Source organism: Trematomus bernacchii, unplaced genomic scaffold, assembly GCF_902827165.1.
Source record: "Trematomus bernacchii unplaced genomic scaffold, fTreBer1.1, whole genome shotgun sequence".
Lineage (NCBI taxonomy): Eukaryota > Metazoa > Chordata > Actinopteri > Perciformes > Nototheniidae > Trematomus > Trematomus bernacchii.
The window spans coordinates 6,448,405-6,463,836 of NW_022987564.1; the positions used below are offsets into that span (position 1 = coordinate 6,448,405).

Here is a 15,432-nt window from a genome sequence, read left to right on the forward strand (position 1 = left end):
AATAGTTTGAGTAGATGTGTGGATATGAACAACTCCTGGAGAGGATTGATCTCAAGACTCAACACACACAACAGGTTAAGAGTCGTCAAACGAGTCTTTGCACAGAAAATGACTAAGCTGCTCAAAACACACACATTATATTTAGTGAGTCTTTACCTTAATCATCTCTGATCTTTTTGAACCAGAGATGTTTTTGGCACTGGAACAGTTGGAAATCCCAGTCCACCGGTTAATTATGATCTGGAGGAGACACGCCCCTGTGCTCTGAAAGGCTTGGTGTTGAAATGATGATTAACACTAGTGGCAACAACATTTCTACTACTTCTACTATTGCACGTTACCACCCGTGTTTTAAAAGTATCCAAACAATGCGATACATGCATCGCTACATAACATTTAGGAATCTCGCCTTTGGATGTTTTCTCCTACTCAGCAGAAATGTAGCACTGATGTGACAGGCTAAGCGTTTTACAGACACAGGGCAGGGACAAAATAAACACAAACACTTATTTATAGTTTGCCAGGTGATGTTGTGGATCTAAAGCATGTCTCTTTGTACGAGTCATTGTAACTCATTTCTCATTTCTAAATGATTCCCCTCATGCTGCTCCACATTTCTTTTCAGGATGGTCCCTCTGTGATTGAAATAAAAACTGTTTTTCACATGTCGGGGCAATGTAAACAGGAATATATTTGTAGGATCTGTTGGTTCAGAGAAGATACATTTTCAGTCCATACTAGTTAGTGGTTGCAAGGCAAAAATAAAGCTGTAAGACTCCTACCAGGCAGATTTACTAAATCACACTTGTGCCTCCTTTATTCTTTCCACACCCTGTGTTTTCACAGTTTACACAAGACTTCTGAATAATGTGGACATTTCAGTCAGTAAGAATAAAAAGTCAAAATCTCCTCATGTGCTTGGCTTATCGCTTGACATATTTAACATAAGGCTTTACAAAGAGAAAAATATAGTAGGGCTGTTTGTCCTAATCCAAAACCACCACACAGACCCTGATCTAGCTTTCCAACAATTATTTACTTTTTTTTTTTTATTACTTTTTACTTTTTTACAAAAAGCGTCTTTAAAACTACACTATGCATCTTTGATGAGTTAAAACATTGAGATTGTCTTTGAGATCCCGTCGACTTTCCTCATTTAATAAATTACATTTGCTAAAAAAAGGAGTTTCGTCCCTGTTCATGTGAACTTAAAGTTAAAAAGAAGATAAATACTTTTCATTTCAAACCATTTCTTCTTTATTGTACTATATCTTTCACAGAGCCTCAGTGAGACGGTATTTAAAGTGTTTTTGTTATGTTCGCCTGTCTATCAACAGTGTGATTTCATTTTTAATAGTGAGTTTAGTTATTTGATAAAAGTTGAGGTTAGTATTAATCACGACTCACATGTGTAGTGTACGGTTGTCTGGAACTGTTGTTCCACCTGGGCTGGTCCCACATTTATCTGATACACAGAGACTGAAAAATACATGGAAAAATGTTGTAATAGTTTGAAGCAACAGAAACAAGCAAGTGAAATGCAGCATCTGTGGAATAAAAAATGTCCCTGTTTTTACTATTTACTGTTTTGCTAATTCTTTGAATATTACATTTGTACTTGCATAATGAAGATTAAATGAATTTTGTATTATTACATAATGTGAAAACATTTAGTTTGAGCCACAACAATACCAGAGTGACTTCCCAATTTAGGCTAAAGGAATGTTGATGAAATTACCTTTGAACATTTGTTACTTTATTTCAGAGCTCTAATGTATTTACACGGAACAAGTAAAAACCTAACTTTAACAGTCAGACCCTGTCGAGACGAAAGTCAGTATAAAAAGGAAAAAAATAATATCTGATGAAAACGGATGGACAAATAATTATTTGTATGTATTTTCATTTAGATTATTGTAATTATAGGTGTTCAATACCAAGAGGGGGTATTCGTTTTCATTTTGAATACCGTAGGCTACTTTTTATCAATGAGAAGCGAGCTGTCATTAAAAAGAATGAATGCCGCTTCCGGTAACAAAAGGGGCAGGAATTATGATGGCCGGTCCCAAAGCCACGGAGGGAGAAGTTGGCGACAGTGTGTGTGAGGCTCCAGAGACGCCGTTGGTATGTTTCTCCGGTGTTTATTGTGTTTTATGTACTTGATCTGTTGCCTTATTTTGTGAGTGCTGTTGCGTAATCGACGGCTTTTTACGCAGCGTGGTCTGCCTGCGCTCCGCTTGTTTGGTGTATATTTTAGACAGCGCAGGTGGTTTTCAGTTGAGGTTTTCTCTGGTGCTTATTTCCAAGTAGAGCAAAACACTCTCTTATTAATTCATTTAAGTAATGATGTGGTTGTAAAATAACTCACACTTTATCCTTTTAATTAAAATACCCTGAAAAGGCAGAAATGTGACTGGTGTTATTATAATTAGGAAAAATGCAATGAGGCATGCAAAATGTTTGTAATTTGTGTTTGCATGTGAGCTAACATTTGTTTGTGTTTTTGAAGGTTTTCAACCTGATGAAAATTCTTGGAGTTGTCTTTTAAAAATAAAGACAAAAAAGAACACAATCCGAGTTGTCCAAGCGTCCTCTGTTGCCCTCCAGCCTCTCAAGTTCGGGCAAATCACTATGTACATGCCAAAACCCTGAAGAACTTGACAGACCCTTTTTGCTTTCCTGCTCATTACAGCATTTAACACCAGAGGACAGAGACACTGACCTGCTCCTCTACTGCTCTCAATTGAAGACAAAACATATAGAACTTTGGCACCTGAGCTTTAATCATCTCAAAAATACACAAATATACAAATTACTACATTGAATAGTAATTTGATACATTTGATAACACAATCATTCTGTTTTACTAACACAATGACCAGTGGAGTATGTGTGCATCATGTAAAGTTTTATAGCAAACATTTCTAACAGAAGGCCTTTCTATGAGCTGACCACAGCTCTGATTTATTAGATCTAGCGTTCCAACAACCTGACTTTGCTTAACACAAATGGGACTATGGATCTTTGAAAAGAAGAAATAAAGGGGAAATCCATTCTCCAAATGTATAAAGAAGGCTAAATGTGTGTCCTTGTGATTAAGTCAGACCATTAATGGTTTCAGTCAGACAACTTACGTTTGTAATGTTTATTAGAAGCAGCATTTAGTTTGAGTTTGGCATCTAGGGTTGGGCCTCATCACTCCACAAATGTACATAGAACATTGAGTGATGATTAAATAACAATCCCATGGAGCCTACAGGAGGATGCTGGGGTGGTGGGGGGCAGGCGCGCAGCAGCGAGGTTGTAAGAGGGGCAGGGCGCTTTAAAGTGGACCTATTATGCTATATTTAAATGATATATTGTAGGGCCATACCTATATAAGGTATATTTATACGTTTCTGTTTTCAAAATACCAAACAGATCATGCGTTTTAGCCATGCCTCATTTCGCTCTATTTGCTGTCTACGGGTCTGATTCTGCTGACCACGCCCCCCTGCAGGAGAGGTGAGCCGTGCTCTGATCAGCTGCTGGGCTGTCAGAAGAGGGGGAGAAAAAGAGATCTCCGTCCTCCGTGTTTTATTATATAGAGTCGTTATTCATTTGTTTTAAAGCTCAATAAATAACAAATAACAAAGACCTTTGACCGGCACTTTTCTAATTTTGTCCGGAAGATTTAAACTTTAACGGACATCTTGACCGGTGAAAGTAACTGAAACTGAAACTCTGCCGCACGGTCCCCTCGTTCCTTGGAAGAGGCGTAGAGGTGGGTGTTTGTCATCTGCTGGTGGACTAACCGGAGAGAATTACAGTGCTTGCCTCGACGGGGAGGGATTGCATTGAATTAAAGCAGCGGGAGCAAACGCTTGCCTCGGGGAGGGAGAAAAAAAGCCACAGCGGAGACATTTTGCATGATAGGTCCCCTTTAAGTGTAAATGTATCATTGGTGCAGTTGACTGCCTAAACTAGGCAACAGTCACACACTTTCTGCTTCCCTTTCCATTACAGTATTTAACACCAGAGGACAAAGACACTGACTTTTCCTCTACTGCCCTCAAGTGGCCAAAACATGAACAAGTGCTTTTACTGATTCAAACCACAAACATGATTTATTCTTATCAATGCATTTTGAAAAGTGAACCTGAATTGTAGTTTTGTCAAACATATATAAATGGAAATCATATTATATCTGATTTTCTTTGATTAACATTTGTTGTTGCAAGTTTATGTTACGTGAAGATTACTTGTACTACTACTGCTATCAAGTGGCAACAAAACATAACAAAGTACTTTTTAAAGCTTCAAACCACAAACATGCTTTATTCTCAGGAATGCACTTGCAGTTGATGAACTTCTGAACATGGCAAGTGAAACAATATATTATGATTGATAGTAATTTAATAAATGAAGTTGCAATAGTGGCAGTAGCGTGGGGGGTGGGGAAGACATTGATACTACATGTGAATGATTATTTATATAATGATTATATAATAAAGGTATAAATGTAATGTAATGTTTGACATTAATATCTTTATGATCAGATATGTGAAAAGCATCTATACAGTAATACTTGGCCTGGTTATATGATGTAGGAAAGATTATTATACTTAACATGTATATTATTGTTGTGGTGAAAGGTGAGGGGTGACAGTATGATATGAGTCTTACCTCATGTATATATAAAATTATGAATATTATGATTGTTTTTATTAATTAATTTTATTCATTGGTTTATATAGTATTTTTTCTCTCTGTTTTTATTATTTTTTGTTTTGAATTAAATTATTAATTTCAATTTAATTAACAATAATTTTGTATTTTTTCTGTATCTTGTTAATTTTCTTAAAAGCCAATACAAAATCTAGTTACAAAGAAAAATGCACACATTTATACACACATAAAAACACACACACTTTTATATGTTTTCATTCATTTAAGTTTGTGATCATATTCATTTTGAATCACCTGTGTAAATATATAAAATTCATGGAAATGAAGGTTGGTCAAATGACTTCTTTACACACATATAAGTGTCTTTATTGTGGTCAAAAGCATCTTAACAGAGTAACAGTTTTACAGTGACCGGGTTCAATCAGACATATGTAACATCTCAGTTGCTAAGGACAAGTTATTTGAGATGCACAAACTGAGGGAATAGTGTTAGAACATATCCAATCGTTCCATTTCTGATTACGTGTGTGGACACAGTGTTCATTTCGTAGTTCATTGTCTGGCTGTCCTGCATACCAAAAGAAAAACTTGGCTGCACACCCATCAGACCACATCCATCTTCCTTCTTTGTGGAGGTCACTGAGTCCGATCCATGTATTTCCCTGAGCAGGGTCAAAGTTCTTGATCAGTGTTTTGACAAACTCATTTTCGGCCTGACTGTGGATAGACACCAGGTTGGCTCCCTCTGACACACAGTGGAGCTCTGCATCAGCCCAGTCCATGTCAGTGGCGATGTACTTGTAGCAGCGGTTGTTGAAGGAGTACCAGAACATGGGACAGCTGCCACGCTGAAGCTTCACTTGAGGGTCATCTGAAGGAGACACAGCACCCAGAACCAGACCCAACAGGAAGAGGAACAACAGCATGATGAAGTCTCTCCGTCACAGGAGCAGGATGAAGGGTTGTTTGTCGGTTGAGTTTATTCGAAGTGTTGGATGGGATAGAGACTCTGAAGGAGACAGATGACAGGCTGCTTTTTTTATATGCATCAGGGAGGGTGTTTTCACTGTTGGCCTAATATTATTGGTCAACTGAACTTGGCATACTCTGTCTGTTTTACACAACTAAACAGTATCTGGACATCAGCTAAAAAAAGACTAGCAGCTCAGCTGAAGATGTCACACGAAATCCATCATTTATTTTCAACCAAACCAAATGAAGGTATTAAATACAACTTTTGGACTGCCAAAGAGTCCCAGAAAAACATGCTTTTCTGCAGGAAAATATTGATGGTAAGTGATAACAGTCTGTCGAAGTGTGTTGAAATAAGCTTTTTCATGCAAAGAAAAATACTAACCAGCACATTACACTATAGCAATGTTCAAAAGTGGGTCCGCACTTTGAAATCCTCCTTTCTGAATGTTCTGTTAGAGATTTCTCTAAAAATGCGTTACTTTGCTGTGCATGTGAGAAATGAAGAAGAACACTTTTGTTAAAATAATTGATCCTGTATTGTACATTACTCTCCACAGGGCCTCAGTGAGACTATATTTAAAGTGTGTTGATATGTCTGTCTCTCAATCACAACAGTGTTATTTCATTTTCATTAGTGAGTGTGTCATAAATCTTGATGTGTTCATTACAAATATTCCACATGCTAGATACAGTAGGTACTGCTTGTGACTTCAACAGCTGTTACACCTGTGCTGTTCCCATACTTATCTGATACACTGAGACTGACGTGGACAAAAGACATGGAAACAAACACTTTAAAATATCAACAGGAACAAGCAGGTGATAAATGTGTATAACAAAAATAATCCATGTTGTTACTGTTCAGTGTTTCGCTAATTATTTGAATATTACTTTTGTACTTGCACAATGAACATGAAAAGGAATAATTAATTTATAACATCATTTTAAAACATTTTATTTAGGACACCACATTAATAGAGTGACTTCTCAACTTAGGCTAAATGAATGTTGATAAAATGACCTTCGCACAATTGTACCAAAATTACGGAGCTCCAACATACACAGAGAGTAAAAATATTTACACCCTTTTCACAAGGCCTTTCGACGACACTTAATATGAACAGATCACCTCTCTGATTTATAAGATCTAGCTGTCCAACAATTATTGACTTTTCTTTTTTACAAAATCGTCTTTAAAACTAAACTATGCATCTTTGATGAGAGTTAAAACATTGAGATTGTCTTTGAGATCCCGTCGATTTTCCTCATATAATAAATAAAATGTGCTCAAAAAAGGAGTTTGCCTATCAACAGTCTGATTTCATTTTTAATAGTGAGTTATTTGATAAACGTTGAGGTTAGTATTCAACACGACTCACATGTTAGATGTGTAGTGTACGGTTGTCTGGAACTGTTGTTCCACCTGGGCTGTTCCCACATTTATCTGATACACTGAGACTGAAAAAGACATGGAGACATGTTGTAATAGTTTGAAGCAACACAAACAAGCAAGTGAAATACAGCATCTGTGGAATGAAGAATATCACTGTTTTTACTATTTACTGTTTTGCTAATTCTTTGAATATTACATTTGTACTTGCATGATGAAGATTAAATGAATGTTGTATTATTACATAATGTGAAAACATTTTGTTTGAGCCACAACAATACCAGAGTGACTTCCCAACTTAGGCTAAATGAATGTTGATGAAATTACCTTTGAACATTTGTTTACTATATTTCAGAGCTCTAATGTATTTACACGGAACAACAACCTAACTTTAACAGTCAGACCCTTTTTGCTTTCCTGCTCATTACAGCATTTAACACCAGAGGAGAGAGACACTGACCTGCTCCTCTACTGCTCTCAAGTGAAGACAAAACATATAGAACTTTGGCACCTGAGCTTTAATCATCTCAAAAATACACAAATATACAAATTACTACATTGAATAGTAATTTGATACATTTGATAACACAATCATTCTGTTTCACTAACACAATGACCAGTGGAGTATGTGTGCATCATGTAAAGTGTTATAGTAAACATTTCTAACAGAAGGCCTTTCTATGAGCTGACCACAGCTCTGATTCATTAGAGTCTTACCTCATGTATATTTAAAACTATATATATTATTATGATTGTTTTTATTAATTAATTTTATTTATTGGTTTATATAGTATTTTTTCTCTCAGTTTTTATTAGTTTTTGTTATTATTTTGAATTTAATTATTCATTTTAATTTAATTAACTATAATTGTCATTTCTTTTTAATTATGTATTTTTTCTGTATCTTGTTAATTTTATTGAAAGCCAATACAACATTGAGATACAAAGAAAAATACATATGTTTATGCACACATGGAAACACAAACACTTGTATATGTTTTCATTCATTTAAAGGGGACCTATCATGCAAAATGCACTTTTGTACGTCTTTTATACATGAATATGTGTCCCCGGTGTTCCAGGGAACTCACCAAGTGTCAGAAAACACAACCCTCTCTATTTTCCTCCATACCCATATCTAAAAAAAAAGGGGCTGCAACGGATCTGATAAAAACTGATCCAGATTTGAACACTGTCCTGACGTCAGGACGGTGGCGCTACGGCTATTGGGCCAACTCTCCACCTATCAGGGGAATGTGGGGTTGGGCCACGGCCGGCCATTGCCGCTCGAAAGCGCTGGAGACGCTGTAGTACATATGCCAGGCCTGTAAGTGGCGCTGTAGTCTGCCACAAAAGCAGCGAAGAAGACTTCCCGCGCATGGTTACCATGGTTACCCTTCTGTTTATTCTCCGCTGTGGCTTTTTTTCTCCCTCCCCGAGGCAAGCGTTTGCTCACGCTGCTGTAATTCAATGCAATCCCTCCCCGTTGAGGCAAGCACTGTAATTATCTCCGGTTAGTCCACCAGCAGATGACAAACACCCACCTCTCCGCCTCTTCCAAGGAACGAGGGGACCGTGCGGCAGAGTTTCAGTTAGGTTTTCTTTCGCCGGTCAAGATGTCCGTTAAAGTTTAAATCTTCCGGACAAAATTAGAAAAGTGCCGGTCAAAGGTCTTCTTTGTTATTTATTGAGCTTTAAAACAAATGAATAACGACTCTATATAATAATAGGCTATAATAAAACACGGAGGACGGAGATCTATTTTTCTCCCCCTCTTCTGACTTGATCAGAGCACGGCTCCCCTCTCCTGCAGGGGGGCGTGGTCAGCTGCAGCTCACAGAATCAGCCCCCTGCAAAAACAGGGCTGGAGAACAGTAAATAGAGCGAAATGAGGCATGGCTAAAATGCATGATCTGTTTGGTATTTTGAAAACAGAAACTTATAAATATACCTTATATAGGTATGGCCCTACAATATATCATTTAAATATAGCATGATAGGTCCACTTTAAGTTTGAGATCGTATTCAATCGAATTACCTGTGTCAATATATAAAATTAATGGAAATGAAGGTTAATAAAATGACTTATTTACACACATATATAAGTGTACATTCATGTCTTTATTGTGGTCAAAAGCATGTTAACAGAGTAACAGTTTTACAGTGACCTGGTTCAATCAGACATAATGTAACATCTCAGTTGCTAAGGACAAGTTATGTGAGATGCACAAACTGAGGGATGAGTATGAGGACAATTCCAATCGTCCCATTTCTGATAATAGTTGTTGGTGACACAGTGTTGAACTCCTCCAGCGTTGTTTGGCTCTCCTGTAAACCAATAGAAAAACTTGGCTGCACACCCATCAGACCACATCCAGCTTCCTTCTTGGTGGACGTCACTGAGTCCGATCCAGGTGTATTCCTCAGCAGGGTCAAAGTTCTTGATCAGTGATGTGACAAACTTTTGTTCCCCCTGACTGTGGATAGACACCAGGTTGGCTCCCTCTGACACACATTGGAGCTCTGCTGCAGCCCAGGTCAAAAGTGAAGAAGAACACTTTTGTTAAAATAATTGATCCTGTATTGTACATTACTCTCCACAGGGCCTCAGTGAGACAATATTTAAAGTGTGTTAATCTGTCTGTCTCTCAATCACAACAGTGGTATTTCATTTTCATTAGTGACTGTGTCATAAATCTTGATGTGTTCATTACAAATATTCCACATGCTAGATAGGGTTTGGGAATTATGGCAGGTTTAAAACATTTTTTGGGGCAAATATCAAGCACTCTAGACTTAACGAGCTGCTCAATACACACTAATGTTAAAATCTGAAAAACAATAGCTGAAGGTCTTGTGATCATTTTAAAGTTGGAATGAAGTCTCTAGCTGAAAGTACGTGGAAGGAGAAGCCTTTGGCGCAAGGTGTAGTTAAAAGAGGATTTGAAGGTTCCTCCCATTGACTTCCATGTTAAAAAAAGAGTTTAAAAAGCTGAATATTTCAAAAAGTATGAAATATTTTGAAAAAGTTGAAGATTTCCCATCGATTGCTGAAAAGGCTGAATAGTTTAATATTTGAATGGTTTCTGTAGCTGAAAGTATGCTGAAGTCATGGAGAGCCAAAGTATCGGTTGAAATAAGAATAAGGGGATTAAAGATTCGAAGAACTATAGTGGAATGCTGTAAACAGCATTCACACTAATAAGGGGAAGAATAAAGATAGCATTCGCACTAATACAATTACTTCTTTACACACATATAAGTGTACATTCATCTCTTTATTGTGGTCCAAAGCATGTTAACAGAGTAACAGTTTTACAGTGACCTGGTTCAATCAGACAAATGTAACATCTCAGTTGCTAAGGACAGGTTATGTGAGATGCACAAACTGAGGGATAAGTATCTGAACAAGATCTATCGTTCCATTTATGATTAAAGTTGGTGTGGACACAGTCTTCATTTCCTTTATTGTCTGGCTGTCTTGAATTCCAAAAGACAAAGTTGACTGCTGACCCATCAGACCACATCCATCTTCCTTCTTTGGGGATGTCATTGAGTCCGATCCAGGTCCATCCCTCAGCAGGGTGAAAGTTCTTGATCAGAGATTTGACAAACTCATGTTCGGCCTGACTGTGGATAGACACCAGGTTGGCTCCCTCTGACACACAGTGGAGCTCTGCATCAGCCCAGTCCATGTCTGCGGCGATGTACTTGTAGCAGCGGCCGTTGAAGGAGTACCAGAACGGGCGACAGCTGCCACGCTGAAGCTTCACTAGAGGGTCATCTGAAGGAGACACAGCACCCAGAGCCAGACCCAGCAGGAAGAGGAACAACAGCATGATGAAGTCTCTCCGTCACAGGAGCAGGGTGAAGGGTTGTTTGTCGGTTGAGTTTATTTGAAGTGTTGGATGGGATAGAGACTCTGAAGGAGACAGATGACAGGCTGCTTTTTTATATATGCATCGGAGAGGGTGTTTTCACTGTTGGCCTAATATTATTGGTCAACTGAACTTGGCATACTCTGTCTGTTTTTCACAACCAAACAGTATCTGGACATCAACTAAAAAAAGACTAACAGCTCAGCTGGCGATGTCACACGGAATCCATCATTTATTTTCAACCAAACCAAATGAAGGTATTAAATAAAACGTTTGGACTGCCAAAGAGTCACAGAAAAACATGCTTTTCTGCAGGAATATGTTGATGCTAAGTGATCACTAAAGAAATGTTCAAAAGTGGGTCCGCACTTTCTGAATGTTCTGTTTTTAGAGATTTCTCTAAAAATGCGTTACTTTGCTGTGCTTGTGAGAAATGATGAAGAACATTTTTGTTAAAATAATTGATCCTGTATTGTACATTACTCTCCACAGGGCCTCAGTGAGACTATATTTAAAGTGTGTTAATCTGTCTGTCTCTCAATCACAACAGTGTTATTTCATTTTCATCAGTGAGTGTGTCATACATCTTGATGTGTGTTCATTACAAATATTCCACATGCTAGATACAGTAGGTACTGCTTGTGACTTCAACAGCTGTTACACCTGTGCTGTTCCCATACTTATCTAATACACTGAGACTGACGTGGACAAAAGACATGGAAACAAACACTTTAAAATATCAACAGGAACAAGCAGGTGATAAATGTGTATGATGAAAAGTCTCCATGTTGTTACTGTTCAGTGTTTCGCTAATTATTTGAATATTACTTTTGTACTTGCACAATGAACATGAAAAGGAATAATTAATTTATAACATCATTTAAAAACATTTTATTTAGGACACCACATTACTAGAGTGACTTCTCAACTTAGGCTAAATTAATGTTGATAAACTGACCTTCGCACATTTGTACGAAAATTACGGAGCTCCAACATACACAGAGAGTAAAAATATTTACACCCTTTTCACAAGGCCTTTCTACGACACTTAATATGAACAGATCACCTCTCTGATTTATAAGATCTAGCTGTCCAACAATTATTGACTTTTCTTTTTTACAAAATCGTCTTTAAAACTAAACTATGCATCTTTGATGAGAGTTAAAACATTGAGATTGTAAAATGTGCTCAAAAAAGGAGTTTGCCTATCAACAGTGTGATTTCATTTTTAATAGTGAGTTATTTGATAAAAAGTTAGGGTTAGTATTCAACACGACTCACATGTTAGATGTGTAGTGTACGGTTGTCTGGAACTGTTGTTCCACCTGGGCTGTTCCCACATTTATCTGATACACAGAGACTGAAAAAGACATGGAGACATGTTGTAATAGTTTGAAGCAACACAAACAAGCAAGTGAAATACAGCATCTGTGGAATGAAGAATATCACTGTTTTTACTATTTACTGTTTTGCTAATTCTTTGAATATTACATTTGTACTTGCATGATGAAGATTAAATGAATGTTGTATTATTACATAATGTGAAAACATTTTGTTTGAGCCACAACAATACCAGAGTGACTTCCCAACTTAGGCTAAATGAATGTTGATGAAATTACCTTTGAACATTTGTAACTTTATTTCAGAGCTCTAATGTATTTACACGGAACAAGTAAAAACCTAACTTTAACAGTCAGACCCTTTTTGCTTTCCTGCTCATTACAGCATTTATCACCAGAGGACAGAGACACTGACCTGCTCCTCTGCTGCTCTCAAGTGAAGACAAAACATATAGAACTTTGGCACCTGAGCTTTAATCATCTCAAAAATACACAAATATACAAATTATTACATTGAATAGTAATTTGATACATTTGATAACACAATCATTCTGTTTGACTAACACAATGACCAGTGGAGTATGTGTGCATCATGTAAAGTTTTATAGCAAACATTTCTAACAGAAGGCCTTTCTATGAGCTGACCACAGCTCTGATTTATTAGATCTAGCGTTCCAACAACCACTGACTTTGCTTAACAAAAATGAGACTATGGATCTTTGAAAAGAAGAAATAACAACTCGTTTAACCAGATGCTGAATTGCAACTTGAATAAATGCTAAACAGCACTAGATAGTTTTGTCATTATCCCATTACTTTCTATAAAGGCTGCAGTGTTGCATTGTTCAGAAAAAGTTACTCAGTCTAGCTTTTAAAGGGGAAATCTATTCTCCAAATGTATAAACAAGGCTCAATTTGTGTCCTTGTGATTATGTCAGACCATTAATGCATTTAAGTCAGACAACCTACGTTTAAAATATTTATTAGAAGCAGCATTTAGTTTGAGTTTGGCATCTAGGTTTTGGACTCATCACTTCACAAATGTACATAGAAGATTGACTGATGATTAAATAACAATCCCATGGAGCCTACAGGAGGATTATGGGCCAGAAGCTGGGGTGGTGGGGGTCAGGCGCGCAGCAGCGAGGTTGTAAGAGGGGCAGGGCGTTTTAAGTGTAATGTATCATTGGTGCAGTTGACTGCCTAAACTAGGCAACAGTCACACACGTTCTGCTTCCCTTTCCATTACAGCATTTAACACCAGAGGATAAAGACACTGACGTTTCCCTCTACTGCCCTCAAGTGGCCAAAACATGAACAACAAGCACTTTTACAGATTCAAACCACAAACATGATTTATTCTTATCAATGTATTTTGAAAAGTGAACCTGAATTGTAGTTTTCTGAAACATATATAAATGGAAATCATATTATATCTGATTTTATTTGATTAACATTTGTTGTTGCAAATGTATTCATTTGTTGTTACGTGAAGATTACTAGTACTACTGCTATCAAGTGGCAACAAAACATAACAAAGTACTTTTTAAAGCTTCAAACCACAAACATGCTTTATTCTCAGGAAGACACAGCGGCCTGCTTCAAGGTCAGTTAAAGTTGATGCACTTCTGAACATGGCAAGTGAAACAATATATTATGATTGATAGTAATTGAATAAATGAAGTTGCATAGTGGCAGTAGCGTGGGGGGTGGGGAAGACATTGATACTACATGTGAATGATTATTTATATAATGATTATATAATAAAGGTATAAATGTAATGTGATGTTTGACAATAATGTCTTTATGATCAGATATGTGAAAAGCATCTATACAGTAATACTGGTTATATGATCTTGATGTAGGAAAGATTATTATACTTAACATGTATATTATTGTTGTGGTGAAAGGTGAGCGTGACAGATATGAGTCTTACCTCATGTATATTTAAAATTATATATATTATTATGATTGTTTTTATTAATTAATTTTATTTATTGGTTTATAGTGTTTGTTATTCCTGTTTCTTTTAGTTTTTTGTTATGAGTTAAATTATTCATTTGAATTTAATTAACTATAATTGTCATTTATTTTTAATTATGTATTTTTTCTGTATCATGTTAATTTTCTTGAAAACCAATATAAAATTGAGATACAAAGAAAAATGCATATGTTTATGCACACATAGAAACACAAACACTTTTATATGTTTTCATTTAACTAAGTTTGAGATCGTATCGAACCAAATTACCTGTGTCAATATATAACATTCATGGAAATGAAGGTGAATAAAATGACTTCTTTAAACACATATTAGTGTACATTCATGTCTTTATTGTGGTCCAAAGCATGTTAACAGAGCAACAGTTTTACAGTGACCTGGTTCAATCAGACATATGTAACATCTCAGTTGTTAAACACAAGTTATGAGAGATGCACAAACTGAGGGATAAGTATTAGAACATGGTCCATCGTTCCATTTCTTAGCAGGACCTAAGTTGGTGTTGACACAGTCTTCATTTTCTCCATTTGGCTCTCCTGAATTCCAATAGAAAAACTTGGCTGCACACCCATCAGACCACATGAATCTTCCTTCTTTGTGGATGTCATTGAGTCCGATCCAGGTCCATCCCTCAGCAGGGTCAAAGTTCTTGATCACGGATCTGACAAACAAATGTTCCTCTTTACTGTGAATAGACACCAGGTTGGCTCCCAGTGAAACGCAGTGGAGCTCTGCATCAGCCCAGGCCAAATGTGTGGAGATGTACTTGTAGCTGCGGCCGTTGAAAAAGGACCAGGACATGGGACAGCTGTTTTGCCATGGCTCCACTGCTTGTTCTTCTGAAGGAGACACCGCACAGAGAGCCAGGCCCAACAGGAAGAGAAAAACCAGCATGACGATGTCACCGTCTCTGTCTGTTAAAGTTGAACTGAACCGTTGGATAGTAAGAAGATTCTGTGACAAGTGACGGGCTGTTCCTTTTATATGCATCAGGGAGGGTGTTTTCGCTGTTGGCCCAATATTAGTGGTCAACTGAATTTGGAAAACACTTTCTGTTGTGACTCATTTGTTTGTTTGATGCCCGAAAACAGATAAGAAACATAACAGGTACTTTTATATTCCAGCATTGTAGTTGTAAACCAGAAACAAAACATTTTCTCAAAAATGCACTTGCCCATT

At 37.1% G+C, this 15,432-nt stretch overlaps 2 protein-coding genes and 1 pseudogene across 2 annotated transcripts; all 3 read right to left on the reverse strand.

Annotated features, from left to right (window-relative positions):
- Window positions 1-5,017: 5,017 nt before the first annotated feature.
- Window positions 5,018-5,651, reverse strand: LOC117477892 (annotated as a pseudogene).
- A 4,647-nt stretch (window positions 5,652-10,298) lies between these two features.
- Window positions 10,299-10,916, reverse strand: LOC117477902 (lactose-binding lectin l-2-like). The gene has a single exon (XM_034124701.1). It carries the CDS (start codon window positions 10,870-10,872, stop codon window positions 10,393-10,395), a length of 480 nt encoding a protein of 159 aa, XP_033980592.1. The 5' UTR covers window positions 10,873-10,916; the 3' UTR covers window positions 10,299-10,392.
- A 3,648-nt stretch (window positions 10,917-14,564) lies between these two features.
- Window positions 14,565-15,205, reverse strand: LOC117477898 (lactose-binding lectin l-2-like). Its single transcript, XM_034124698.1, has one exon. It carries the CDS (start codon window positions 15,145-15,147, stop codon window positions 14,665-14,667), a length of 483 nt encoding a protein of 160 aa, XP_033980589.1. The 5' UTR covers window positions 15,148-15,205; the 3' UTR covers window positions 14,565-14,664.
- Window positions 15,206-15,432: the final 227 nt, after the last annotated feature.